General features: G+C 32.6%; 1 protein-coding gene across 5 annotated transcripts in view; it reads right to left on the reverse strand.

The window, feature by feature from the left end:
* PlexA (plexin A) overlaps nucleotides 1-26,733 on the reverse strand; it is a 246,742-nt gene that overhangs the window by 112,075 nt on the left and 107,934 nt on the right. For all 5 annotated transcript variants that reach the window (XR_013881838.1, XM_080169604.1, XM_080169603.1 and 2 more), the window contains exons 9-11: nucleotides 23,668-23,741; nucleotides 20,593-20,627; nucleotides 8,486-8,710 (exon numbers count right to left, since the gene is read on the reverse strand). Coding sequence is in view for 4 of the 5 variants with exons in the window: in XM_080169604.1 (XP_080025730.1) it covers nucleotides 8,486-8,710; nucleotides 20,593-20,627; nucleotides 23,668-23,741 (334 nt within the window). In the remaining variant the exon portion in view is untranslated. The remainder of the gene's footprint in view (nucleotides 1-8,485; nucleotides 8,711-20,592; nucleotides 20,628-23,667; nucleotides 23,742-26,733) is intronic.

Raw genomic sequence — 26,733 nt, forward strand, 5'->3', positions numbered from 1 at the left:
CCATCTCGTAATCAATGTATAAATGGCACTTGATAAAGAAAATATTCTAAAATTAATTGTGTACAGACTGATAAATTGAATCATTTCCATAATTAATTCATAAACTCTATGAATTTCAATTTTTAGAAAATTATTTATTCCCCCTCCTATTTCATAATAGAGAAATATAAGGGGGGGGGGGTTTTAATGCAACCATCTCGTAATCAATGTATAAATGGCACTTAGAATTCGAATTTTGATCTGAAATTTTGCATGAGTAATCCTTGGTAGGTCTATTCTCCCTAAATCAAAAAAAAAAGTTGAAAAAATAACGGCTAACGGCTCAGCCGTTTAGCCGTTTTTTGGCTATTTTTAGGGCAAATCTGTCATAAATTACGTAGAAACAACTTTTTAAAACATAATTTTGCTTTAAATCATGTGAAATGATACAAAAAAAACATTTTTTAGATTTTTAGTACCAGCAACTACTGGCTAGAACCGTTTGAAAACGTTTATGATCGGAAAAGAGCATTATGTGGAGAGAGGTTTCGTGATAAATTTCGCTTGAATATACCCAACAAATGGCTAAACGGATGAGCCGCCAGCAGTTAGCCGCTACTTTTCCAACTTTTTGTTCAATTTAGGGAAAATAGACCTACCAAGGATTACTCATGCAAAATTTCAGATCAAAATTCGAATTCTAAGTGCCATTTATACATTGATTACGAGATGGTTGCATTAAACCCCCCCCCCCCCCCCCCCCTTATATTTCTCTATTGTGAAATAGGAGGGGGAATAAATAATTTTCTAAAAATTGAAATTCATAGAGTTTATGAATTAACTATGGAAATGATTCAATTTATCAGTCTGTACACAATTAATTTTAGAATATTTTCTTTATATTTTAAATCCTAAATTCACAAAAGAAGCATTTAGACTAATTTAGTATTTGAAATTACAAAATTTGAATGGTTTATGAGACCTGTAAAGTAAGATGCATCTTTTATTGGGTTGAAAAAGAAGATATTAGCCTAATACACATTTTTGGAGAAAAGCTGCTCAATGGTTTTCTCTCAATAATTTGAGTAATGTTTCATTAAGAGAATTGAACATTTTCAGATATAAATAATAGTAAAAAGTCAATTAAAAGTCCAATTAGTGCAATATAAAATATCATAGCAATTGTTTCGGTATGTTTTCTTGTATTCCCTGGCAAGTTCGAACCCATTAATCCCTGTTTCCTTACACCAAATTTCCTAGAGAATGAGTGTGTTACGCGGCATTCCTAACTATCTCCGCGCGGCGCGTGGCTTGTAAACAGACAAAAGAAACGCGCACTTTTTCCTTTGATTAGTCCCACGTGAAGAGCTACGTGATTGAAAATAATGTATTGCTTGAATATACATGCGCTCTGATGTGTGGAATATCTCAAATAAGCCTTCTGCTTAGTTTGACATCATAATGTGGTAAGAATTTATCTTTAATTCTTAATAATAAGCGTAGTATGGTATATTTTTACGAAGAAATTTAAAACATTAATTTTTCAACAAATAGACCATTTAACTGCTAACTTTTGACATACGAATATGTTCCTTAATTTTATTGATCATTTGAATCCAAAATTATCAATTTCTGATGCTATTTAATATGTTTCGTGCCAATTTAAAGTTTTTTAGAAATTTTATATTTTTAATTAAATTGAAATCACGCAACCTCGATCTACAAAAATAATAAACCATTAATATTATGTAATTAATTTTTATATTTTTGTTTTAGATTCACTGTTTTCATGGTAATAAATACACATTTGTAAACTTCACATGTTGGTCATTCGGAGGGCTTGAGATTAAGATATCGAGAACGGCTAGGATTGCGTTCCGATACAATGAAAACAAGACAGAACAGATGCAGCTAAGAACATTCTGTGAAGTTTTGTGAATGTGTTGGTTGTGATACCTTACCACACATTATTGTTATAGTCATAATCAGTACAGTTAACTTTAGTGACAATTATGGGTCCTAAAAAGAATAAAGGTGAACAATTGAGTAAGCGGCTGCGTCCAGCCGTTGATGCCCTAACCAGTGAGCTAAATAGAGTGATGAAGTTGGTCAGTGATACTTCAGAACTTAATGTTAGACATCTCACTAAGGAATCAATCCTTGTCCATGACAAGTTCGAGACATTTGACAGCATCATGGTCGGTTTTAGCAAGCTTGGTTTGAGAATCCAAGAGCTTGATGAGTTTAGTGACATTTATTCTGATATAGTTACTGTACAAAAAGACTATAGTGCCTTGAAAGACGCTCTTGATGCTATAGAAGAGCTTAGTGACATTCAAAGTGTTGTTGATGTTGTTGGTGATAATTTGCCTAACCATCAGGCTGAACTTTATGATCGATGTTTGAAGATTGTGAAAGTTATTAAAGGGCCATACTTTCCCTTGCCTGATGTAATTATAAACACTTTGTCTGCTTTGATGAAACGTCTGGCTGAGGTTAAGCTTGAACCTGTGAAGCCACCCACGACGACGGCGGGTGCCTCGACAGCATCGCCATTTGTGTCACCGTTTGGCACACCACAGTTCGTCGCCGGTTCTATGTTCACGCCAGGATATATGAATCGTGTCGACGAACGTCTTCTTCCATCTTTCGACGGCCTGGAAGCTTCCTATGTAAGTTTTAAAGACACTTTTAAAAAGCTTACTGTAGGACAAGACCCGTCGTATTTACAGTTGTTGTTAAGCAGTGAAAAGGTCTGTAAAAATAAAGAGCTGAGACTCCAGTTAATTCAGATTCACTCGCATGAATCTCAGTGGGCCTACCTTGACGCACGTTTTAAGTCCAAAACACGTCAGATGCTCTGCCTTTTCAACCAATGGGAGAAGAAGTCTAAACCGTCGGACTCCAACCAGATTGTGACTGTGTTAGCAGAGTTTGGCGGAGCAGTTAGCCAGCTGGAGCAGCTGACTAAAGATGATGAAGATGATGAAGTTACCACTAGCCAGTGGTTGACTGTGATACTTCTTGAGATGTTATCCAAGAAGTTGCCATGTGATTTTCAAGATAAGCTCAATTTATCATTGGGCTCGATGGATGTCCCAAACGTCCCAAAGCTGTTAAAGATTATTGAAGAGCAGCGTGGCGCCATTTTAATGAGGTGTTCGACTGATATGGACACCCCCTCTAAGAAGAAAGGTAACCCTGCGACAGCCGCTACCGCCGTAGGTAAACCTGGTAAATCTAAGATGAAACAGTCATGTTTTGTAAATGGCTGTAATGATATGCACTTACTTTACAAGTGCCCAAAATTTCATGACCTGTCAGTGTCAGACAGGAAGAGTATTGTGGAGAGTGCTGGATGCTGTTGGATTTGTTTGCAAAAAGGGCATAAATCTGTGGATTGCCCGAAGGCAGATGTAATAGGCGGCTGCAAAGTGGACAATTGTGGTCAGGCCCATAACAACCTTTTGCATGAGAGTGTTGATATGGCTGCCGCCGTCTATGAAGTACATACTTCCCCTGAGGCGAATCTAATGTTAATGTTACAACAGGTAGACGTCGTTGACATTAATCGCCAGAAGGTCCCAGTGAACGCCATGTGGGACACTGGTTTAACTACCACAATGGTAACCCAGTCACTTGTTAATAAACTTCAGTTACCTTTTACTGGACGTTCAGCAAGAATTTCTCTAGCTGACGGTGAAGTTAAACGTCTCCCGACGGTCAAGCTATGTTTAATTGATCGACACAAGAATTATCACTTATTAGAACCTGTGGTAGTGCCTCTCATTGGTCCAAAAGAGGCGATCTGCTCCATAAATCCTGTGGAGGCAGCTGTTTTGTTTGATATGAAACCTGAAGATTTTACTTTGGTTAATGGGCAGGTTGATTTGCTCGTAGGGCACCTGCACCCATCGATGTTTCCCTACTCTGAACGTTCAGTAGGAGAAACCATGCTTTACTCCAGCCTGTTTGGATCTGGATATTTTGCTGTTAGTGCTAATGGTTTAGCAAAGAGTAGGTATGTTGTCTGCTCAGATGTTCAGCCGCAGCCGCCTGTTGGTGCTGCTTGTGATGCTATTATTGAACCTGTTGGTTCTGCTTGTAACGCGGCTGATGAACCTTTTGGTTCTGCTAGTGCCGCAGCCGTTGACAACATGGCTACGGCGGGTGTTGCCGTGGCTAATATTGTTAATGATGTTAGTTGTGCTGCAGTTATTCCTGATGATATTGGTAACGATACTGTAGTCGTTGATAACTTCGTTACGGCGGGTGTTGAGCCGCTGAATGATTCGGTTCCAGCCGGACAAGAGCCGACGGGAGTTTCGGTTCCGGCTGGACAAGAGCTGATCAGAGTTTTGGTTCCAGCTGGACAAGAGCCGACGGGAGTTTCGGTTCCAGCTGGGCAAGAGCCGATAAGAAATTCGGTCTCGGCCGGACAAGAGCCGACGGGAGTTTCGGTTCCGGCCGGACAAAAGCCAGTAGATGATTCTAAGTTTTATGACAGCCACACTTTTATTACGTGCCCTGGTGGTGTTATGAATCAAGAATCGACTTGGTTGCTGCCAAGCTGGCCGCCCGACGCAGGGTAAGAGGCCTGCCAATGGCGGTTGGAAATATGGCGGGTGTTGCCGCCAGAAAGTCATTGAAAATATTCAAACCACACATATTTAATCTACAACATAAACTATTTATGTGAAAATGATCTTTAAAGAAAAAATATTACAAGTTATATATTAGGCTTGTGAAGGGAACCAAAATGGGTTCTGTAAAGAATAAGTATTCATTATTCAACTAATTTTATTGTTCATACCTAAGCACAAAAATTCTACAAAACTGTTTAGACTTTAAAGCAGATTTTAAAAGATTTTGTTTCTTTAAGTATGATTTTGAAAAGCAAAAGTTTGTGAAATGATTTTTGCAGATTTTAAATTGAGAAAAATAGATTTTTTTTACAAATTATTTTTCTAGTTCTTTTTATGGTTCACGTTTACTTAAAAAATGTTATTTCTCAGATTCTCATATGAAATAATGCATTAAAGTAAAGAACACAACATGTAATATTATTATGATAATGTTTAAAATATTCCACATTATTATTTTAAAAGATTATCGCAAAAAATCAAGATATTTGTTTAAATTTGTAAGCAAATCAAAGATTTTCTTTCATTCCGGAGGCAGAGATTCTTAACAATTCATGTACAAAAGTTTTTTTTTGTTCACTCCGGGAGCTGGGATTCCTATTAATCCACGCGTAAAGATTTTTTTTCATTCCGAGAGCAGAGATTCGTAGTAATATACGTACCTAGCGATTTCGGACAATTTAAACCTTGAGAAAATACTTTTAGCAATTATTTTCCTAGGTACATATATTTTCGTTCATGTTTAAGCATTTATAATAATGAACTCGATGTATGGTATTATTAAAATATTGATTATTATTTTATATGAATGCCACAGAATTAATTTAAGATAAACTATGCATGTTTTAAATTAACTCTACCTTCATTTTATCGCATATATTAAAATACTGCTTCAATAGTATTTTTTGTAAAAAGAAATTAACCATTTCTTAAGATTTGTAAGTAACACAAAATTTGATACAATTTCGTTTAAATTTTCAAATCAATGCAAGATTTTTTTCATTTGAAATGCAAACTTAAGTTTTTTATACGTTTACGCAAGTTCTTTCGATGATTTAAGTCTTTCCGGGACCAGGGATTCTTTTCGCGGAAAATTTCCTAGGTACCTGCGCAGATATAAACATTTTTATCCTTGTTGGATTGAAATTTAATATGATAAGAAATTAACAAATGAGAGTTTTACATCATTTAAATATTTCTTTATGATTTATTATAATCACATAAATAATTTAATATTACATGCATATTAAAATTATTACTATTTACCTTTGAACTGATGTATCTAAAGAAAAAATGTAGATTTTTTCGCCGATGAATTAAGTAGATTCTTTGATATTGATATTCGTAGAATTAAGCTTAATAAGACCGCTCTATAGTGTATCTTAGCTCTGTTACCTCGGCCAGACATACTACAGAACGGCAAAACTAAAGCATAAGATAATTTTATTTTGATTGCTTTGATTGATGATTCTAAAGTTTCTTGAATTATTCATGATTCTTTAATTTTTGATTTGATTTAAACATCACTAATTATGTTTATTTTCAGTTGATGGAGCCCTGCGCCAGAAATCCTGTCGGAAATTATGCAGTATCAAAAAATTGTGATGGAAAGACATAACGTCCGTCAGGATAGCTGGAACATGGCATTATTAATATTTTAAAGATTGGTTAGTTTGTATCTTGAGGGGTTCATTCTAACTGAGGCCCCAAATTGCCTTAATTTTGACTGTATGAATATGTACAAGTTGCTTTCTTCTCAAAACAGAGAGAAATTGCAAACTCAGCATTTAGAGAAGTTCTTTTCTTATATTGAGCTTTTGTTTTATTTTGGTAAATTTAATTTGCATATTTCAATTGCAATTTTAATTTTACGCAGTTTTGATTCACGAAGATTTAAAATTATGAAATTTTAATTTTCCAAAGTTTGATGATTTTTTACAGTCATATTTATTTAGATTTAAGTATCTATTTTATTAAAACATGTTAGATTTAAGGATCTTACCTATCTTATCTTAAAAATGTTTAGATGTAAGCCTGAGTATTTTTCCGCTGGAAAATGCTAATTATTGAGAAGTTTTTTATGAAATTTTACTTTTCTTTTCTAGCAAAAAGATTTAGTAGAAAAATGTCATTATTTAATCTTTCTTTCTTTTGATTTAAAAGTTTGAGTTGATTATTTAATTATTGATGCGATTTTTAGTATAAAAATCATTTACCTGTTTTATTATGTAGGTGCCTAATTGAAGTTTAGGTACTATTGATTATTAATTCATGTATTCGCAATTACATGGTCTGTAATTCTAATTTTATTGAGATTATGAGGCCATGATATAATGAGATGTGTGAGTGGTAAATGTGCAATTCATGTATATTGAATGCTTTTCCCATTCCTTATTCCTATCCTTATGTGGTAGTGGACTCGGTTTGAGTTATTGGGGTATTCGCGAGTTACCATAATTAATTTTAGGCCTTATGGCCATAACATTTTAAACTCTTGTGGTTTATGTGTTGTGAGATTGTGATTTTGTGGACACTGTCTGCACGCATATTGCAAAGATGAGGTATTGTGTTCGATTCCCAGTGAATAGACGGGTGTGTTTCGGTATGTTTTCTTGTATTCCCTGGCAAGTTCGAACCCATTAATCCCTGTTTCCTTACACCAAATTTCCTAGAGAATGAGTGTGTTACGCGGCATTCCTAACTATCTCCGCGCGGCGCGTGGCTTGTAAACAGACAAAAGAAACGCGCACTTTTTCCTTTGATTAGTCCCACGTGAAGAGCTACGTGATTGAAAATAATGTATTGCTTGAATATACATGCGCTCTGATGTGTGGAATATCTCAAATAAGCCTTCTGCTTAGTTTGACATCATAATGTGGTAAGAATTTATCTTTAATTCTTAATAATAAGCGTAGTATGGTATATTTTTACGAAGAAATTTAAAACATTAATTTTTCAACAAATAGACCATTTAACTGCTAACTTTTGACATACGAATATGTTCCTTAATTTTATTGATCATTTGAATCCAAAATTATCAATTTCTGATGCTATTTAATATGTTTCGTGCCAATTTAAAGTTTTTTAGAAATTTTATATTTTTAATTAAATTGAAATCACGCAACCTCGATCTACAAAAATAATAAACCATTAATATTATGTAATTAATTTTTATATTTTTGTTTTAGATTCACTGTTTTCATGGTAATAAATACACATTTGTAAACTTCACATGTTGGTCATTCGGAGGGCTTGAGATTAAGATATCGAGAACGGCTAGGATTGCGTTCCGATACAGCAATAATTGCTAATTCAATAATAATTTAAATAACATATTTTTTTAATGCATTCTGCAAATTTTAAAGATAAAAACACGCCGCTTCAAACAAATATTGTTCTTGTTTTCAAAAGTAATTAAAGTAACAATAGCGAGGGTATTCTATCTGTTATTTTATAGACAATTCATGACTATAAATGGGTATAAGAGTAATTTTCTTCAAATTTCTGTACAGCAACAAAAATAGTTTAATATATTTAAGCAAATGCCATTTTCTCAGGGATCTAAAGGGATAAGACAATAGCAGATAAATTGATGTACATCCCCTTCAATGATGAACCACAAAATTATTCCTTCTGTAAATTACAATTTGTGGTTGAAAGTTTGGACATCCGACTAAATGAACATGAACAAACAAATCAAAATTAAATTATAGTCCCAAAAATTGTTTATTTTAAAACTTTGGGGACTAGTGTAATAAACAGAACAATGTCCCCTCCCTTTCTTGTCTCTTAAACGTTGAATATATGCGGATTTTTAAACTTTTGACAGGTATTATACTTAAAAATCAAAACAAAAATCCTACCTGGGGCAATAGGAATATCTCCATACTCAATACCACTAGTGGCCGACTCAATCACCGCCTTCTTCAGATGGCCGTCGGCGGTACCGATAAACGCGACTGTCAGGTCACCGGTCGACGTTGCCACGACAGAAGTGAGCTGGGTGCCGAACTTGAGGACTGGGTTCTGCTGGATGGGCTCCTCACCGCCCAGGGGGGTGTTCACGTCAAGTCCACAGAAATCTTCACCTAAAATTATTTTAATTTTAAAACAAATTACAATTGAAAAAAAACGATCTAGATTTTATACAAAAGACCAGTATAACTTTGCCCCTAAAAAATACACCAAAATTGAAAAGCTCTAAAGAAATAGTAAAAATGCGCGGCCGCAATCAAATCATTTAATTGGTGCAATTTTATTTTTGGGTCCTTTTTCACCAAAGGAACATGGAAAAGTATTGTAAAAAAATATAAATATTTTTTTAAAATTAGGTATGTAACTTAAATTTTAACAATTCATCGATGGTCAAAAATGATCATTAAGATTTTATTTGAAAAGTGCTTCTAATAGTGTTGCGATACGTATGAATGGACATAAAGGATATAGAATATACGTGGATATTATGTCAGGGGAAAATAGTAGTCATTGGAGTAAAGGGGGTGCATGGGGGCATCCTTAATTTAGCCAGCTACAAGTTTCACTTGATTATAGAACATGATAATGTGGTGTAACATCAAAGAAATACCTAATAAATTCATTTTTAGAATACAAATCTTTTGTTCTAGTTAGAAATGGGCAAGAAAAGAATTGGGAAAAAAAGTGAAATTGGTATTTTCAATTTTGGGTGGAAATGAGTTAATTTGGGGGTCTTTTCAAATGCCTGAAATGTAAATTCCATTGAGCCAGTTGCATTGAAACAAGGATGACAACATCCATAAAAGCGAAGCACTGAAACGGTAGGACAAACGGACACTAACACTTGTATAGTGTCAGAACTGAATAATCAGAATATAATTGTATAAATGTCGAAGCAAAATTTAAGTAAAATTGTTGAAAAACTGCTTGATACAGAATAATGTTTACGGACATACTTACATTTTTAGGACTTGATTATAGAGTTGCTTCGCTTTTACTATTGTTCATTGTTGTCCCAGGAATCAGTATACCAAAAATCAGATCATTCGGATTAATAGATCACATTAAAATTTGCTGTTAAAAAAGTAAAAAATCAACATGTTTAAAATGGACGTACGGACATTCTGGTAATGATTATAGAGTTGCTACGCTTTCTAAATCGTGCCTAACTACTAAAGGAATCACCATGCAAAGTTTGAAACCAATAGGACAATTCTAACATGCCTAAATTAGCGAAAAAAGCTATCCGTTACGGACGGACGGACGTACGGACGGACCGACCTTAATTATAGAAAAGCTTCGCTTTTAAAAATTACCATTATTAGCGCAGCAACACCGGAATGTCAATGTATTTCAAAAGCAAAGCGTTTCTATAATTACGATAGGTATCTCGTAACGGTTGCTCTTTTCTTTAATTTAGACATGTTCTATAGATTTCAAACTTTGCATAAAACGATTTAGGAAGCGTAGCAACTCTATAATAGTTGCCAGAAACAAATTTTGTTTAGACTTTCTACATCTACATTAATATTCTGCTTATTTAGTGTTAATGTTCGTTTGTCCTACCATTTTAGAGCTTCGCAAGTATGTTGTTATCCTTGTTTTGAATAAAAAAATTCTTATTTATCAGTATTTTATAGATTTTCCTGTTATTTTTCCTTAAAACTCTTGTAATATTAATTTTATTTCCATACTAAACGGTTTTAAAAGTTTATCGCTAATGCTATACTTTCTTTTCTTTATGTATGTTAACATAATATAACTGATATTATTTTCTGGGTAGTTTCTACTCCTTTGGGTCCCACGGGCGAGGCATCTATAGTGGCATATCTAAGTGTTTCCATTAAGATCTAGAAAACGGCTGAACATATATAATGTAACTGGATTATTAAGAATCATGTAATTTAGTGTTTTACTAAGCCCAATTTTCGCTACAATGTTCGGACATATTCTTGATATGTTTGTAAGCTCTGAGATATACAAACTTAATATCTGTCTACAAACTTTTCAAGCCTGTATAGCAGAAAAAGGAGAGAGACAGGTTTTAGTCCAGACAGAACAAACTTAAGCCTATACACCAAAAAAAGGAAAAGAGAAAGATTTTTTTAACTGACAAACTTTTTAAGCCTAAACAACAAAGAAAAGAAACACAGATTTTAAGGGAAACGTGAAAGATAATAATTAAAGAAAAAGTGAATGAAAGGACAGGGCCAAACATTTTAAGGGAAACGTGAAAGATAATAATTAAAGAAAAAGTGAATGAAAGGACAGGGCCAAACATTCTGACTAACAAATAGATTTGTAGGTAAAAAAAAGACAAAACATGCTATTTCTATTTTATTTTAACTTTTAGAATACACTTCTAGATTTAGTAGAGCTAAGGTATTCCCAACTTTCTTCCAAAAATGACATACATATCCAGCAGCAGCAATTTTTTTACATCCTTATCATGATGAAGTCGTTTGAACCTGATAACACGTACCACAAAACACTAAAAGTACTAGTTATATTATCACTGTAAAGAAGAATTACGAAATCTAAATCTTTTTATAAGATGTTTAGTAAGAAATGAATATGAAAAAAGTTTTGAATAGTCTGGTAAAGTTTCTATACAATTCAGCAGAGTGTGTACGTCTTCAGATTGATAAAGAAAACTTTTTTCCAACCTTATTTGCAGGACAATCGAAATAGAATATACAGGGTGCGGCACATAAATCCGGACAAATTCTAATTTTTAAACAAATGAACATAAAATCGTCAATTTTAAAGATTTTATTGAATTTTAAAAACTGGGAAGCAAAATAGGTATATGACTAGTAGATTATTAAACAAAATCGCCGCCAGCCTCAATCACCGCCTCTACCGGCCTCCTCAACCGCCGGCAGGTCCAGGTAAAAATGTACCTGTCCAAGCTGGCGTATTTCTCATTGATAGTGGCAATGAGGGAGGTCTTTGTGGTATGGGCACGTCTATTGGTGCATGCTTCAAAGTAGCCCCAGGCCCAAAAGTCCATTGAATTAAGATCGGGCTGCTTGGAGGCCACATTTCCTTAGGAACATGAGTAACCGCCAAATTGACAAAATCCATGTTTTTGCTCTCATTTGGGCTAGGATTTAGCTACAGTGGACTTTAAGTACTCAAATTGCGTGTCTCAATGAGCTTAAGACACACAAAAAAATTTTGGGTCAAATTTCCAACTCCTTCCCTGTCGGGCCCTACTGTTTGTGATTTCTTAAGGCTCAAAATCTTGAAAAATCGACCTCATTTCGGCTAGTGTTGAGCTAAAATGGATTTAAACACGGCAAAATGTGTGTCTCAATGAGCCTAAGACACTCACAAAATTTGGGGTCAAGATTCCAACTCCTTCCCTGTTGGACCCTACGTTTTGTGATTTTGCGCATTAAACCACCGGCGCATTTGGAATCTGCCTTGTTGAACATATGCGAGGCCAGCTCGGTGAACACGTCCATCTTCGTCCAAAGATTTTTTTGTGCTAAAAGGTCATTACCTAAGCTTTCTATAGTGGGGTCAAACGTCCTGATTGGTCAAGTAGTTTTGACGCTATGGCCGTTTAAAAAATGTCCGGATTTATGTGCCGCACCCTGTATTACAGGAGAAAACTGTCGACAATTCAGGACATAATTTATTAATCAATTCTTTCATCCGGTAGGAGGGGATGGGATAAAGGGGATGGACAATGAGGTCGTTATTTTAGCCAGCACTAAGTTTCACTTTAATAGAGTACATGATAATCTGATGTAAGATCCAAGTAATAACAAATACATTTGTAGGACAAGTAGAAAATATTGAAAATTCCACCCCTACATTAGCAGATGGAAAATCTTATGATATCCTTATATTTAGATAATGATATATCTATAATTCTACTTTCTCATAAACCATAGATGTGAAGGAGGCAAAATTTACTATAGGTATAAATTTTACATTATTACGGAATCTGCCTTGATCGGATATTTTACATATTCCTATCTTAAACTCTTTCTAAATCTTCTAAATTCATTTATATGCAGAATGTAGTGACTTACGGACATAACCTCAATAAAGAATAGCTACCCAGCAAAAAATATAAAATAAAATTGTTATTGTAAATAAGATCTCTTAAAAAGATTTCATTGATTGATAGAAAAAATAAAATTATATACTGTAATACATTTTCATTATACTTTAGATTCAAATCTTTGCAAGCTAACCATTTCATTATAAAACAAGAACGATGCGTGGCATAAGTAACCTTGCGATGCAGACTAAAACCTTCCCCTTCCGCATTGGAAGTGACTGAATATGTTAACAAATGAGAAGCATCGCTCCTATAAAACTACAAGAGTGTATTATCATATTATGACATGAAAATTCAAAATTATTCCATCAAAAATTTTGATGTGCAATATTTCAAAAGGGTTCATTATGTAAATGGACTTACACACTGTAAAAAATATATAATAAGTTTTTCATTTTTTATTAGTTTTATATTAAACTCTGTAAAATTGTAGAATCTAGTCGAGCAAAGAAACTCAATAAATAAAGGGGAGGTATTTTTTTCTTTTGATAATTGTTAGCTTAGGCTAGTTTATGTTAGGTACATGGTAGCGGTAGCCCTATAGGGCTAAGTCCTCCTGTAAGGGCAGGCATAGGGGAAAAACTGAAGTGGGTTTCTGTGCACGTTGGCATTTAATGGGGATAGCATCGAATTATAAAGGATTTTTATAAACGTGCCTAATCAGGAAAATGTTTTAGTACCGTCTTTATAAAAGGATTAGTAGTTAAGAACATGAACCTTTTTTTTGCCGGCCTACATATTTTTTGTACCTAATGGAAGTATCAGACTTTACAAACAAGACATTATTTAAACAGGGATACAATGGATTGGCAATGAAGATTTTTGAAAAGAGTATTTTTTACAAATTTATGGGCCAAATATGATGGCATTATTTATAAAAGCGACATAGGAACATTAAGAAATAAAGAGTAATAATGCACATAATACATTAATTATAATTTGAACGTAAATTCCTTATAAATCTATGCAACATTTACTTAAATACAGGATGCCTATATGACAATACTTGCATTTAAATCCTTCATTATTGAGATGAGTCGGTAAAAAAATGCTTTCTCCCCTATTGATTTTCTTGTTACTTTCTTGAGTCATAAAGGGGGAGGACAATGGAACAAAAATAAGTATCCATTCCATTTTCTTCATTCAAGGCAGAATTGGGGGAAGTTCAAGTCCTATCCTTGTATACCTGATGAGCTGTGTTACCAATTATTTTAGAATCATGATTCTATACTTATCTTCTTACAATTATTCATACAAAATAAAATATCCAAAAAATATAGCAAAAGTCAACAACCACAACAGCAATATTGAAACGGATAACTTGTGTGTTTAAATTTGTTATCGGTCTCTGTGCTAAAAAAAAGTTTTTGAAATATTTTAATATTTACCACATTTTTTAAACCAAAGAATGGCTTCTGTGGAGTTTAAAAATAGCAAGAACGTAGGAACACTAAAATCGTGAAATACGTGAGACATATTTCTATCTTACATTATGTCCTTAAGTTTTTTAGATGTACAACTACTCTATATATCTATTTCTTAAGTGTGTACGTTTGTTAAAATAAATGGATAGTTCTGAGAGCTTCTAACTAAAACGATTTACCATTTTCTACCATTAAGTTATGAAAGTTTTGAACATATGCCTATTTTTTCTACATAAAAAATCCTCCCTAATTGTTCACTATACTAGTAAACTAATTGCTGTGCTTGATATGTACATATTTATCCTTGTCATATTATGTAGAGCATTGTACGAATATCAGTCTAGAAGTGAGATTATCAATTTTAACAGGAAATAGAGTATTCACGAAAAATATAGTATAATTCAAGTAAATTAATAGTTATTTCTTTCATCGTATTATAAACGGCTTTCCGCGGATATAGAATATACAATTATAAGATTAAAACCAGTTTTTTTAGCCCCGAGGTGCCAAAGGCACGGGCAAAAAAAATGGTTTTATTCTTATGATTGTACATTTTTATATTCGTAGAAAGCTGGATATAATACGATGCTAGACATAGTTTTTTCGTATGGATGAGAACCGGTTCCTATCCACCGGATTCGAATGAATACGAGAAAAGGTAATTTTTAACGTTTTTATAAAAAAAAATTGAATAAGCCAAATCTTAATTTTATTATTAAAAACTTTTTTCCTGCTCTTTCTATTCGGTCAAAATACGAAAATAATTTTCAACTTTAAACGCATTGTATTAAGTTTTTAATTGAACAAACCAAAATATTATGATATTTGAATTAAATTGTTTACAAACATCTTATAGTAAAGCTTATTCATGTTTTATTTATATGAAAGTAATTGTTGTAAACAAGGATAATTACATCCAATAGTAGCAAAGATTCTGGTAAATGAGAAACATATGATAAAAGCTAGAATGATTGTTGTTAATTTCTGGTAAGAGCTTTAAGTTACTATTATTTGTGTGGTTTTAGGCTATTTCAAAACCCTTATACCAATCCTAAACCTGTTTAAAAGTGTATGTATATAATGATTTAATAAGCTTAAAATCTAATAGATTTTTAATCAATTTTTTTTGCGGATTTTTGGTATGCAAAAAAAGTGCACAAATAAGCCAGCTGTGCATTAATTGCAATTATGAAAGAAAACTTGCATCAAATTTCATCAATCAACAAAGTCATTGACTTTTTCATGAAAATTAAGGAAAAGTTAAAAATCCAGACGATTTCGTCTAAAAGAAAAAATTATTTTCATCATACATAAAAGGGAAATTTTTTTGGAAATTCTTGAGATACTTATTATCAAAAACATGTTTTTATTTGTGCGTTAATACACTTATACAATAATTTTTGGCTATCTTTTTCTAATTCATTTATGCCTGATTTCATTCATTTTTATTACTAGGAAAACAGATTAAAACACTTATAATTAATTTTTATTAGGTTATTCTAAGCAGCATTATTTTTTTAGTTTTTACAGCATTAAAATTGGAACAAAGTATCACTATTAAAAAATTTAATATATCTTTATAAGAGAGCTAAAGGGAACTTTAAATGAACCTTTCCTTTAAACTCATCATAAGGTATGAGCTATGCACAATTCCATTAAGAAAAAAATGTGAACAGTAATAATTTGTACCAACCCCTGAAGTTTTATCACTTTTATCATACGTTAACTTTTACCACAATTGGAATAATCGTTCTATTTTTAAATCTAGAGCAAGTAGATTTTATTGTGTATCAAAAGATGGTTTGAAAAATTTACCTATCTGCTACTTTGTGCATCTAAATTCAAAGGAAATTTACAATGGGGATACACAAAAAGTGTGGGGGGGGTACTCAAGACTTGATGTCTTCAACAAAAAATCTTGCTAACCGCCTCTGAACCAAGTGAGATCTTGATTTCAGGTAAGCTCATTTATATCATGGAAATGCTTGTCTCTATTTTTGATTAGGGTAGGTGTAACTTACCAACCAAAAGTGACCCTAGAGGCCTCTAGGGGGCGTAGCCGCTATTTAAATTCAAATAACGTGGTTATTGTGATACCAAAATCTGATATCAATATTGACCAAGAAAAAAAATGGTAGTCAATAAAAACTCTCTAATCCCCGATAAATCTGTATGATACGTTTTTTATCCAATGTTCGTATCAACAATCAAAATCGGATTTATGTCTAAATATAAAATGCCAGAGATCTAAAGGGATAAGACAATAGCCGATTAATTAATGAACTTCCCCAATGATGTTACACAAAATTACCTCTTCTGTAGATTACAAATTGTGATTGAAATGTTTAAACACTGAACTTTATGAACCAATCAAAATAAAATCCCAAAAAATGTGTTTTGTTGTAAAAGTAGCTTCGCTACGGATAAGAAAATATGTTGCTGAAATTTGAAAAAAGAAAATATGATTGTAATAAAAGATGAAAAATTCAGAAGAAATGCGTCTAGACACTTCATAGAAATGGAAAATTTAATAGGTGTGAGAGGATATAAGGTTTCTACTTCTATTTTATCAGACGCATGACCATAAAATTCATAAAGAGTTGTTTGTCTTCATAATCTGATTGAGAGGTCCTAGAGATGTTATTCAAAAAACATTTCAGACAACCAAACCCTTGATTGTACAGCATTTGTATAAAAAAATATTTATCTTCGAGCTTTGAAACTCTAAATCCATTTTTTGCAAGGTATGAAATACTATATCCACCATTATTACATCTATTAAACCACTCTACTCCTATATCTTCCTTAATCAAGCACTGTCAAAATCAATTCATTTCAAAGAACGGGGTATCAGTTGATTTTACTTTCCTGAGGTAAAGTCCAGGGCTTTAGGGTACTAACCCCCCCGTGGAAAGGGGCTCAGGAAAACCCGTTTAATCGAAATAAAACCAAAACTTCTAATAATAAAGGGGGGGGGGGGGGGGGGAGTTCTGACACATTTGCGTAAACCTGGTGTATAGGCTTTATCTTTGGACTGAGAGGATAGGTTATTAGGGATAAAATTCTTATATGATGAATTTCCCCCAGATTTAAGATTTTTTGGATAGGCCTCCAGGTTCCGGAGCTCCAGGCCTCCAGGTGGTCTCTGTACAGGTAAAAAAGAAAAGAAAAAAAATTTTTTTAAGAGTTAGATGTCAGCTTATGAGACAAAATATGTATGTTTTTTCTTCAAATATGTGAATAACAATCAAAAAGAAGCATATTTTGTTTTATAAGTTAACCTCTAAATCTTCAAAAATAAATCTTATTTTTCATTTTTACCTGTACAGAGAATGATTTTATCCGTAATAACCTATCCTCTCAGTCCAGAGATAAAGCCTATACACCAGGTTTACGCAAATGTGTCAGAACTCCCCCCCGGGATAATATCAGCGCACTACAAATATGGGTGAAACTTCTTCTAACTAATGAACTTTACATAAATGGCTATATTAGTACTATGACTTGTGTAAAGATATTTTTAACAGGTGAGTTATGATAACTAATTGAAGCTTATTAAACTATTAATATTTAATTTGTAGAGTAGAATCATAGGCGTCCAAGGGGGGGGGTAATGGGCCATTTGGCACCCCCAAACCATTTTGGGGGTGCCTACGGCACCCCCAAAATTTTTTGAACAATACCCCCCCCAAAAAAAAATTACCCCTACCTTGGGGGTGCCGTAGGCACCCCCAACGATTTTGGGGGGGGTATTTACCCCCCCCCAAACCCTTTTGGGGGGGGTAATTACCCCCCCCAAAATAAATGTTCTTTAAAAAATTTTTTTTGGGGGGGGGGTATTTACCCCCCCCAAATTGAATGTTCTTAAAAAAAAATTTTACTGAAAATTTTTTTTGGGGGGGGGATCTATGATGTAATTGTAAAGCACTGAAGATTCCATAAAATAGATACCTAACTAAATTAAATATTTCATTAAATAATGAAAAAGAATTTCTATGGGCGATTTCTTTTGGGAGGATGTCAGGGTGTCTCAAAACTAGTTATAAAACTTACCAGGACCTATAAGACGCTTCACTTTAAAGTATAATCATATTGGTTCATTGGTTAGTGAGTTAATTATTGTATTTTTATGTTCTAAAGAATGAGATACTACTATATATTTGAATAGTAGTGGCGCCCTTAGCATCTAAGAACTCGTGTTTTCTAAAGGTTAAAAAGGGAGGAGAAAAATAGCCTAAAACCACTCAAAGGATTGACCTATAATAGTGTGGAACCATCATGGGATCTATGTGAAGCTTTCCTAAAAAGGAGAACTCAGTATTAAAAGTAATGAAATCTGAAGCTATAGTCAAATAAACCTTACTTACTACTTTATGTTATAGGATAGTACTTATTAACTTAATAGATTAGGTAGGTGCTTTTTTTACATAATTAAATTACCCCCCCCAAAAATTTTACCCCCGGGGTAAATTAGTTTGGGGGGGGTAATTACCCCCCCCAACAGATTTGGGGGGAGTATTTACCCCCCCCCAACAGACTTTAGGGGGGGTAATTACCCCCCCCCAATCAAATTTTACCCCCGGGGTAAAAATTTTGGGGGGGGTAAAAAAAAATTTCGGCGCGCTTCGCGCGCCATTTTACCCCCCCCAAACACGAATTACCCCCCCCCCCTAAAATTTTTTACCCCCCCCAAAAAAAAAGCTTGGACGCCCCTGAGTAGAATAGCCACTTTAGTATACAAGATCAATTCTTATCCCCCTACTAGTTATATAATCAGGTATCTTAAGAGATAAGACAATTGTAATGTAGATAAATTAAAACCCAATGATAAAACTAAATTACCACTTCTGCAAATTATTTGTTGAAATCTTTTTTAATCAACCAATAAAATTGCAATTACTCAAAGTTTTAAGCCAACTGATAAGATAGCGTGGTTTGATAATAGAACTTTAGATACCAGTATAATTAACAGTCCTATGTCCCTTAACTCCCTGTTTAAAGAACACTTCTCAAATATATATTCTAAATTTCAAATAACTCACATTCATTTATTGCCATTAGGTTCAACCAAAAAATTATATGGTTTTTATTTCACTAGTCCCCAAAGTTTTTAATAACATTTTTTATTCGTTGGTTTAGCAACTTTGGAGACTATTAATGATTTTTGATTGGTTGATTCATTAAGTTGAGTGTCACTGTCTAAACGTTTTAACCACTAATTATAATCTACAGAAGGGAGAATTTTGTCTATCATAAAATAATTCAAATTCCACCTAAATACCTAGATATTAAATTTTTGTTTAAGATGCTTCTTTTAAACACAAAAAATTAACATTTCAGGAAGTGCTATTGGCCATGAAAGTTAAAGCCAATTTAAGTTTTGAATGTACATGTGTGTGTGTGTGTGTGTGTGTGTGTGTGTGTGAGTGTGTGAGTGTGTGTAATATGAACATAACATATGAAAATCATCATCCAATTTTTAAAATTACATTCTTATGTAAGATAAGGGAGTTAGAGGCACAAATTGTGCAAAAATTACCTAAAAGATTAAATGAAAGATGGAAGGGGACAGTAATAGACTAAACGACATACTGAGCTTTAAAAACAATTTCTCTCATTCGTTAGGTTAAGAAATTTAATATTCAAACTAGCATTGTTCAAACTTTTCCAATACTAACAATAATTTTGTTTGTTATAATTAGGGGTGTACATACATTCTTCAAAAGACCCTATGAATAGAGACTTTTAGAGATGTATCCTCTGAAGAGACAAAGGGAGTGATGGAGTAGCATCGCTACTACAACCCGCATCACATGTATTCAACAAAACCGACTGTAAGAAAGATTGACATATAAAATGTCAGATCTTGGCAAGATTTCACGTGCTAAAAAGGATACACAACTCATGGGGGGGGTTCTTTATCAATTGTTTGCCCATCTATAATACAAAGTAGAACGATGTCTGTCTGTCCGTCTGTCTGCCCCTTAAGATCTCGGTAACCACTGAGCCGATCGGATTCTACTCTTTAGGGTATATACCTATTGGTCCTGTGGTGGTTTTAAGCTATTTTCTTGGGGGGTGGGACACTCCCAACCCCCCAAAAACAAAAAAATCCCCCCCCCATTCTTTTTTTTGTAGAAGATTTCCTTGGTCCTTTAACGAATTTCGCCTTAATTTTTTTATCACCTCTTTGGGCAAAGCCCCTAGAGGCTAGGGGCGAAGCCGCTAGTATTCTCATAAACTACTGGTGTATATTTTGTCCCCCACCCCCCTTTTATACTAAGCATAATGATTGTATCAGGAATAAAAATAAGAACTTTTTCCAATCTTTTTTATCTTAACGTTAAGTCAAGATAATTAAAATAAGTGGAAAAAAGTACAACAAACATAATACAGAAAATCTTGCAATATTATCCAATCAAGGACAGACGGACAGACATAGGCTTCTAGTAGAGAAGCTTTGCTGCTTCAAATATTTAAAATATAAACTTACCTATTTGAGTCAACTTGGTATTAACACACTTCAAACTGAAATAAAAAGAACATATCAAAAATAATATAATACGTAATAATATCTTTCTTGTTAATTGGAAAAAGGGGGGAGGCGGTTGTGACACTTTCTGAAACCCAAACTAAAAGTCAAAGGAACTCAACTAAAAGAGTTACAGCACTGAAATTTGGTAAGGCAGTTGTTATAAAGAGGTACAATATGGAACTGTGAAGGAATGGAAGCGGAACCGCCGCTATCGCCGAATTTTTTTTGGCGGGAAACGGCGGTAGCGGCGGTTTCACCAACTTTTCTTCACAGTTCCACATTGTACCTCTTTAAAGCGACTGTCATTCCAAATTTCAGTACTGTAGCTCTTTGATAAGTAAAATTCCAGTAGCTTTGGTTTCAAAAAGTGTCGCATCCCAGGGAGTAAGGGAGGGGACAATGGGCAATTAATTCAATATAAGAGTTATCAAAGAAAGGGCATGAAATCCAGTTTAATCCCATAAATTTGTAGGAAATTATAAAGGGATTGTTAATTGAATAATAGATTTCCATAGCGTCATGTAAAGTGAAATCACAACTTGTTTTTGATGAAATATATTGAGGTTTTTTGGTGTGATTTTTATATTAAAAGATTATTGGACCCGGCCAGCTGCTAGCAAGAATATGACTGCCCCTTTTTATTCTGTTTATTTCCCTTGCCCCTTACCCCCACCTCTCTTCTCCCTTCTCCCCGTCTGCTACATTCCAAACTAACACAACGAGTGTTTATTTCCCTTCCCCCCACTTCCCTTATCCCTTCTCCCCGTCTGCAATATTCAAAACATACATAACGAGTAGCGGCATTTCATGCGCAAGTCCCCAAACTCAGTCAGAAACTGCTAAATTCTTGCACATTCCCTTTAAGCCAGTCCCCAAAGTCTGAGACTCCAAAAAATTGAATATTCGATCCATTGTCCCCTCCCTTACTCCCTGGTCGCATCCGCCCCCTCCCTTTAAAAACCGTATTAACTCGCTTAAAATGTCTTTTTTTAGTTCATGGATAATAATAACATAAAAGTTTTATGAATTTTAATTAAGTTGTTAGATTGTTATTGCTGCGCTACTTGCTATGCTTTTGATTATCATTCATTGTAATTGGTAAAAAATCAATCCATTATATTCATTGTAATTACTAGGTATAATATTAAAAACAAAATATTAAAATCATTTTAAATAATTACCTAATGATTTAATTAAATTAAAATAGACAATAAAGAGGCTCACAACAATAATATTTTATTGAATATAAATAGCAGAATACAAGATTATTTTAAAGTCTATAACCAAGGAAGTTCAGTCAGGTATGTAGCACTAGCCAGGCCATGCTACGATAGATAGTCAAATGCGTGTATTTTAAAATCATTAAAATGTTTTCCAACAGTAATGATAACAGTATCATTCGAAACTCAAAAAAATATTATGAAAATGGTAATCTTGCATCGTATTACAATCTATAAATGCAAACTTGTTGAAAAGCCAATCATAACATGATAAAATATATGTTGCTATACAAAACTATCAAAACATTTTTTATTTTATAGCAAAAAATATGTGGCCAAAAAAACTACTAATGTATAACACTACGAATTAATTTAATAAATAATTTAAAGGAGACCATTTATATTTGTATATTTGTACTAGGGGAATCTGAAGGGATAAGACAATGGACGATAAATTGATGTATATCCCCATCTACATATATCAAGTATCGTCCTAATAATTTTGAAATAATCCGTTTACTAAAGTAACAGGATGTTTGTCTGTCTGTTTGTCTGTACCGAAGGATCTCGCTAACCGCTGAACCGATCGGGTTCTTCTTAACTGGGTATATTCTCATAGGTCCCGGAAAGGTTTTTAACTATTTTGGGGGAGGGTACCACCACCCTCCGAAGAGAAATCACAAAAAAATTTTATACGTTTCTTGATTTTAGAAAGAGAGTTCAACGCAAACATAAACGTCAAACGCAACATAGACATATTTTAAATATAAAAAACACATTTAAAGTGCCACTAGAGGCCTCTAGGGGCGTAGCCGCTAGTTAACAATAAAAAAATGGGGTGAATGTAATCTAATTTTTAACATATCTTATCATATCAATGATAGTACTTGAGCATCTTTGCTGACAGATTTATCTTTTCATTAATTTGCGCATTTACTTATGATGAATCAAAAATATTCAGGGATCACGAGGGATAAGACAATGGATGATAAAATAATGTATACCCACAATGATAATCAAAATAATTTATTCCTTCTGTAGATTAATATTATTGGTTAAAATATATGGACACTACTAACTAATCAAAAATCGATAAAAATACCCAATGTTTTTTATCCAATACAATAATGTGGTTAAAAAACTTTGGGTACCAGAGAAATTTACAGTTCAATGTCCCCTCTCTCACTGAAAATAATAATCTTAATGACAACATCCATTAAAACAAAGATAAAAAAATAAAAAACAAATTCATTAAAAGAGATTTAAATTGACCCAAATTGCAACATGAAAGATATAAAATATGAAAATGTAAAAATTTGCGCTGAATTTTTCCAAATATTTCTTATTCTAATCATGATAGTTGAAATCTTACAAGTTTACTTACAATTGTTTTAATCTTTTCATTGTATTTTTAATATATTGGTTAATAATCAAGGGGTAGGTATAAGAGAAAGCAAACTAACATGAAAAATATTTTTTTTTTTATATATGAAATAACAATGCATTTAATATTTTATTAATTGAATACAACTTTATTTCATTATTTCTTTCATTGCCTTTCCCTTTACCCCTGGTTAAAAATGTAATTACTTATAAGAATAATTATTAATTATTTATTTATCTTATTTTGTATCTACTTAACAAATAAACTAAAATCCTGCTACTTTATATAATGGGATTTCGTATTACAGACAGTTTTCCGCGAATAGTAAAATAAAAATAATGGATTGATTCCAGTGTTAACCCCATAATAACCAGTTTTAATCCAGCAGATTGAAACGGATTTAGAGGCATACTGTAAAAAAAACATTACCTGGGTGAAATGAAGTTCAAACCTCTATCTCCTTCTCCACGGAAACATTTCTGGATATTCTCCATAAATTTTCGCCTATATCAATTTTGTCATTAAGTTCAACAATCTTTAATAAAAAGTAAAAGAATATTATTTTTTTCAAAAGCTGCTATGTGATATATATTTTTTTTCAATTGCAATCAAATGAAGTATATGTTTTATTACAAGCAGAAAAAAAGAATAAGGTCTAGAGAATTTAAAGCGAATTAAATGACCATATAGCCTAGTCTAACACACTATTCCTCAACAGTTTAGCGGATTTAAAACCAACACGCAACAAGCGGTCAATGGATCCTATAAATAGACATATTTGCTGAATCAAAACTGGTTTTACCTAAATTGTATCTGTTCCTTCTTCAGGATTATAGAATTTCAAAGATTTTAACAAAAAATGTGCGATGATCTGACTTTAAAATAGCATTTAATCTTAATGTTCATGGCTTAGTAATATAAGTTTGTCATATTTGTTGAGGTTTTAAAACAATATTTCTATAGACAATTCAACACTGCATATTTAGGATTTATAACAATGGTTATTTTATGCATTATGAGTGATATAAAAAGTCATATTAAAAGTACTTTTTATATATTAATTCTAATTGTTTAGATACTTTGCCGTTTATTACACAAAAGTAAATATTTTTGTTCTAAACCATTTTGAATTTTATATGGATTAAATAATTGATATAATGAACAAGGATGACAACATCCATAAAAGCGAAGCAATGAAACGGTAGGACAAACGTATAGCATCAGAACTCAATAATCAGAATATAAAAGTACAAGAGTCGAAGCAAAATTGTAAGTAAATTTGTTAAAAAAACTGCTTGATACAGGATAATGTTTATGGACATACTTACATTTTAGGACTTGATTATAGAGTTTCATCGCTTATACTATTGTACTTTGTTGTCCCAGGAATCTATATACCAAAAATCAGATCAAACGGAGAATTAGATCAAATAAAAATTTGTTTTTAAAAAAAGTTGTTAAGTTATCAACATGTTTTAAATGAACGTACGGACATTCTGGTAATGATTATAGAGTTGCTAGGCTTTATAATCGTACCAAACTACTACAGGAATGACCATGCGAAGTTTGAAATCGATAGGCACAATCGCTATTTTTTATATTGAGCTAGTATATCTTAATTAAACACCAAATTATTGTCTTGTATATTTAAGATTATTTAGCAATTGAAAAAAATTATTATTTAATTTTGTATCTTATTTAAGACATTGCAAAACCTTTTTCAAAATGTGATCATAATCTAAATAGGTCAAAGATTTTGGTCCTTGTTGATCTATAATTATATTTTTTTTTAAACAAGACTCTTTCAATATAAATAATAAAGGATAGAAGCATATACATACAACAAGTATCTTTAATACATGACGGATTTTACTTGAACAAACTAATAAAGGTTAGTCATTAGGTTAGATGAGAAAACCTTTACATCTCATTTTTGCTGCTTGATTTTAATTTCTTTTATTTTTCTATATTTATTGTTCGTCTGTCTGTCCATAAAGGATAGATCTTATCGTTAATTTAGGCATTTTTAATTGTCCTATTTTTTTATACTTGGCATGGTTGGTTATTTCTGTAGTAGTAGTAAGGTACGATTTAGAAAGCATAGCAATTCTACAATCGTTGTCTATTTACAAAAAGTTGATTTGAAACATTTTTTATATTCCTACTACAAAAAGGTAGAATGTTATAAACAAAGCATATCAAAAATGTAGGAATGTCCTTAAACAGTATCCTATATTTTGCAACAAATTTACTTTTATTTTTTTAGACTTATACATATACATATATTTATATTTGCTTTTTCAGTTATGACACTCTACAATTGTTAATGTTTTTTTGTCCTACCCTTTCATAGATTCACTTTTATGGAAATTTTCATCCTTGTTATTTAATGTATAATCAACTATTAAGTTGTTAACTAATTTGACTAGGTATACTTATTAATAACAGTCCTTTGATATAATCAATTAAAGGCCTAATGTCTTCAACAATCTATTGTTTATGTGGTTGATAACTTAATACTATCGTGTCTTTTTTACATACAAAATTCGAGTGTCAATGCTAATTGTTTCTATGTAAACAAGGATGACAACATCTATAAAAGCAAAGCTATGAAACCGTAGGATAAACTGACATTATCATTGTGCAGTTTAAGAAGTGAATAATCAGAATATAAAGTTATAAAAGTCGGAACAAATGTGTAAGTAAATTTGTTTAATTGTTTGTAATTAAAAAAAACTGTTTAAATACAGGATAATGTTAAAGGACATAATTACATTTTAGGACTTGATTATAAAGATGCTTTGCTTTAAACATTGAACTTTGTTGTCCTAGGAATCAGTATTCCAAAAATCAGATCAATTAGATAATTTTTACACATAAAAATTTGTTGTTAAAAAAAGTTAAAATCAACGTATTAAAAATGGGCGTATGGACATTCTGGTAATGATTATAGAATTGATACGCTTTCTAAACCGTATCTAATTTGTACAGGAATAACCTTGCAAAGTTTAAAATCGATAGGAAAATTCAAACATGTCCAAGTTAATGAAAAAGGTAATTATTCCACCTAAAAAGCTAACTGTTACTGACGGACGGACAGACTAATCGACCCCAATTGTAGAAAAGCTTAAATTTAAAAAAAAAAAGTATATGTTGTAAATCAATTGTGCCAGTATTTTTAGTTAAATGATATGTTTATTTTTTATTACTGTTTTTACTTTCTAAGTTTAAAATTTCAAGGTAATTTGAAGAAAAACAAGCATTAATTAAAGTCAGAAGTTACCCCCGTCGACAATTTTATAAGTTATAATTAATCTACAAAAAAAGGTTTTTAAAACAACTACTACTTTCATGTGTTAAGAGTAATATACAGCATATATATTTTACATCAAAGGCAATTTTAAAGTCAAATCATCACACAATTTTTGTTAAAATCTTTGAAATTCTATAATCGCGAAGAAGGAACAGATACAATTAAGGTAAAACCAGTTTTGA

The sequence above is a fragment of the Acartia tonsa genome, chromosome 8, assembly GCF_053477335.1.
Source record: "Acartia tonsa isolate MP-2025a chromosome 8, ASM5347733v1, whole genome shotgun sequence".
Taxonomy (NCBI): domain Eukaryota; kingdom Metazoa; phylum Arthropoda; class Copepoda; order Calanoida; family Acartiidae; genus Acartia; species Acartia tonsa.